The sequence below is a fragment of the Lepisma saccharinum genome, chromosome 14 (genome assembly GCF_977018435.1).
Source record: "Lepisma saccharinum chromosome 14, izLepSacc3.1, whole genome shotgun sequence".
Lineage (NCBI taxonomy): Eukaryota > Metazoa > Arthropoda > Insecta > Zygentoma > Lepismatidae > Lepisma > Lepisma saccharinum.
In genome coordinates this window covers 43356609-43359402 of record NC_139242.1, presented here as the reverse complement: position 1 = coordinate 43359402, position 2794 = coordinate 43356609, and the positions used below count along the sequence as shown (strand labels likewise).

The following is a 2794-nucleotide window of genomic DNA, read 5'->3' as shown; positions in this document are numbered from 1 at the left end:
GTTGTTGCTGGGGCATGAGTCATGTGACTCATGCTATCAATGCTCAATCCTTCCCGAGAACTCAGATCCACCAGACAAACTTAAGCGAATAATTTGTTATTTGGGTTGCATAAACAACAGGCTTTAAGACGTTACGAAATTCTAGGTCCCGTGGCCCAGGTAATTCTTTCTCCGACTGTACATATCCAGTGGTTGCGTTTGGGTTCCAAAACTAGGGAAATATAAATAATTGTTATAAGCAAATCATATGTAATTCGGAAGGAAGAAAAACATTGATGCAGTATGTAACAAAGATAGTATATATTAACCATAGGTTTCGTCACTTTACAATTATTTAACTAACAATATGTATCACCATTGATTTCGTCATTTTACATGCATTGCAACTTTAGGTTATGTGAAACTCCTCGTAAGAAATCTTCCAATGTTCTTTTGTTAGCACTGTAATCAATGCACAAATTTCGCAGTCTGTGTTGCATGTCGGTATATATTCTCCTGGTTTTCTTCTTTGGAAGTTGTCCTCTCTCAGCCTGCAGAATAACCGCTTTCACTGCTGCATTTTCTTGTTGGATGCACCTGATTAACTTCCACACTGTAGGATGCTTGTAGCCCACCAAATGCGAAAACTTATTGTTCCATCCCTCGCAGATGTTATTTGTACGAGGGTTGTTTGTTAGCGTTGCCTCGTGAGTGTTCCAAGTATGAGGAGGGAAGCGTGGAGGGACGCTTCTGAGCCTCAACGAGTTGTCAACATGTGTTCCAACTCTTCTGAAACTTCCCGATACATAAGTCGCGTCAAAGTAGTCTACCAGTTCTTCGGCCTCAGAAGGAGCAATTTCTTTAAGGTACTTCAAGCCGGAGATCACATCTGGACATGGCAAAAAAGCCAGAGAATCAATTTGACAACAAAATAAAGAAAACTGCTCCTTCTCTTTATACATGGTCGAGAGCCCAAGTTCTTGTATTTTTCGCCAAGTACTCTGTCGCAAATGAAAGAAACACCCATTTATGGCAACACTATGTCCAAACTTGTTGTGCACTGCATTGTGAACTGTAATTTCGAAATCACAGACAACGCTCACTGGGGAGAGATGGCAACCGAAGCTCTGACACTTGCTCTGTAAAGCCTGCAAAGAGAAAATAGTTGTGCTGTAAATTCCATTTCAATATTGTATTTGCTATTAAATTAATAAAATCAAGAAAACACATTTGCGATTTTTTTAAAAAGAAACATAACAGAGATTTTATGTTATAATCAAGAACATATTTTAAACAAAAAGAGCAAATTAATAAACTTTTTGAACATAATGCCAAGAAGACATATTTTCGATAGAAAAATGATTAATAAGGAATCTGTTAATCATCTAAGAAAGGACTGTGTTCCTAGTCATAAAGTAAACTCTTGACTAACTTCTGAAAATACCTATTTATGTTGACCTGACTACATTAAAATGGAATGAATGTTTACCTCAAATAGCTCCTCGTAAGTTGCCTGTGTTTTATTTTGCAGTAGTGCGTAGAAAACAGAAACAGAACTCTCTCCCAATGGAACCAGTATAACATACAGTTGGCTGAACAGTCGTGGTGCAACGGCGAAATTTCCATCCATGAACCAAGTGTCGGATTTTGAAAGAAGCTCCAGACATTCCCTCGTACCAAATATTAGGATCCGACTTTCAGAGTCAGCACCATTATCGTAGATGAGAAATTGTTCATTGCTTCCTCCGCTCGTCAATTTCCACTCCTCTGAAAGAACAGAAGAAAATACGTTAAACCTCTGACTTTATATTCTAACAGACAAACAATGCATAAAGAAATATAATCCGAAAACAGGCAAGCTTGAAGTATATTGAAAGTGTCCAAAATCAAGTAGATACGCTGCAGATATGAAATTGCTACATAAGGTCATAAATGGAAACGTAAGATGCAGCATACCACTCCACGAACTGTCCCTTAGAGTGCCTAGACATAAAACACGGAGCAAGGAAACTTGGAAATTACAATAAATAAATAAATGAAATGTTCTCTTAACGTCCAAAATCAAATCTTCTAGTGTTCTTGGATCACTTGGATTGCACGGACGTTGATTTCTCATAGTACGTTTACAGGTATCTTCCCGAGGTAGTCGTGCACGAACACAATCTTCTTGCCCTTGAAGAATCTCTGCATATATTTGCGATGGTACACCGGTCGTGAGTTTAGCTCGATTCTTCATATCATTACGACACTTCGCTATCTTTACAGCATCGTAATCAGGTGGATGCGTATGGTCATAGGAACACACAGGATTTTGTTTACATGAATTTGTTTTTAAAATTCCTCGACACTTGAATTTGTTCCTGTCAGCACACCTCCACCTTATAACATTCTTGAGATCAAACTGTTTTGTATACGCGTATCCTAGGAAGAAGAGCTTCTCACCACCTTTCTGCGATCTAACAATTTCCATTTCGAAGAAGTAAACAAGTTCGTCTCCCTGAGCGGAACGAGTGACACAAATTAGTGCTGGGGGTAGATAAGGGTTGGGGTGAAGTTATACTTGTATTAAACACGTGTGATTGGTCAGCAGGTGCGCGCAAGATGTAAACTTGTTTTCAGTCAAAATTAAAACACCTGCTATGCTACCCTCCAAGTTTCATTTCACATGCTTGAAATTATTCACAAAGGTCACCTTTCATTAACATGTGATTTTATAGTAATTTTATAGGAGCCGCAAGTTTTACCACATTAAAGAATGAAGAATTTAAACGGCATAATAATAATTTTTGGGAACATCAAATACAATTTATCTCTT

The 2794-nt window shown here is 38.1% G+C and overlaps 1 protein-coding gene across 1 annotated transcript; it reads right to left on the bottom strand.

Moving 5' to 3' along the window:
- Window positions 1-371: 371 nt before the first annotated feature.
- On the bottom strand, window positions 372-2449 carry pre-mod(mdg4)-K. The gene is made up of 3 exons (XM_083134749.1): window positions 2101-2449; window positions 1469-1746; window positions 372-1127 (listed from the first exon to the last, which is right to left on the bottom strand). The coding sequence occupies exons 1-3, from the start codon at window positions 2447-2449 to the stop codon at window positions 372-374; spliced, it is 1383 nt and encodes a 460-aa protein (XP_082990875.1).
- Window positions 2450-2794: the final 345 nt, after the last annotated feature.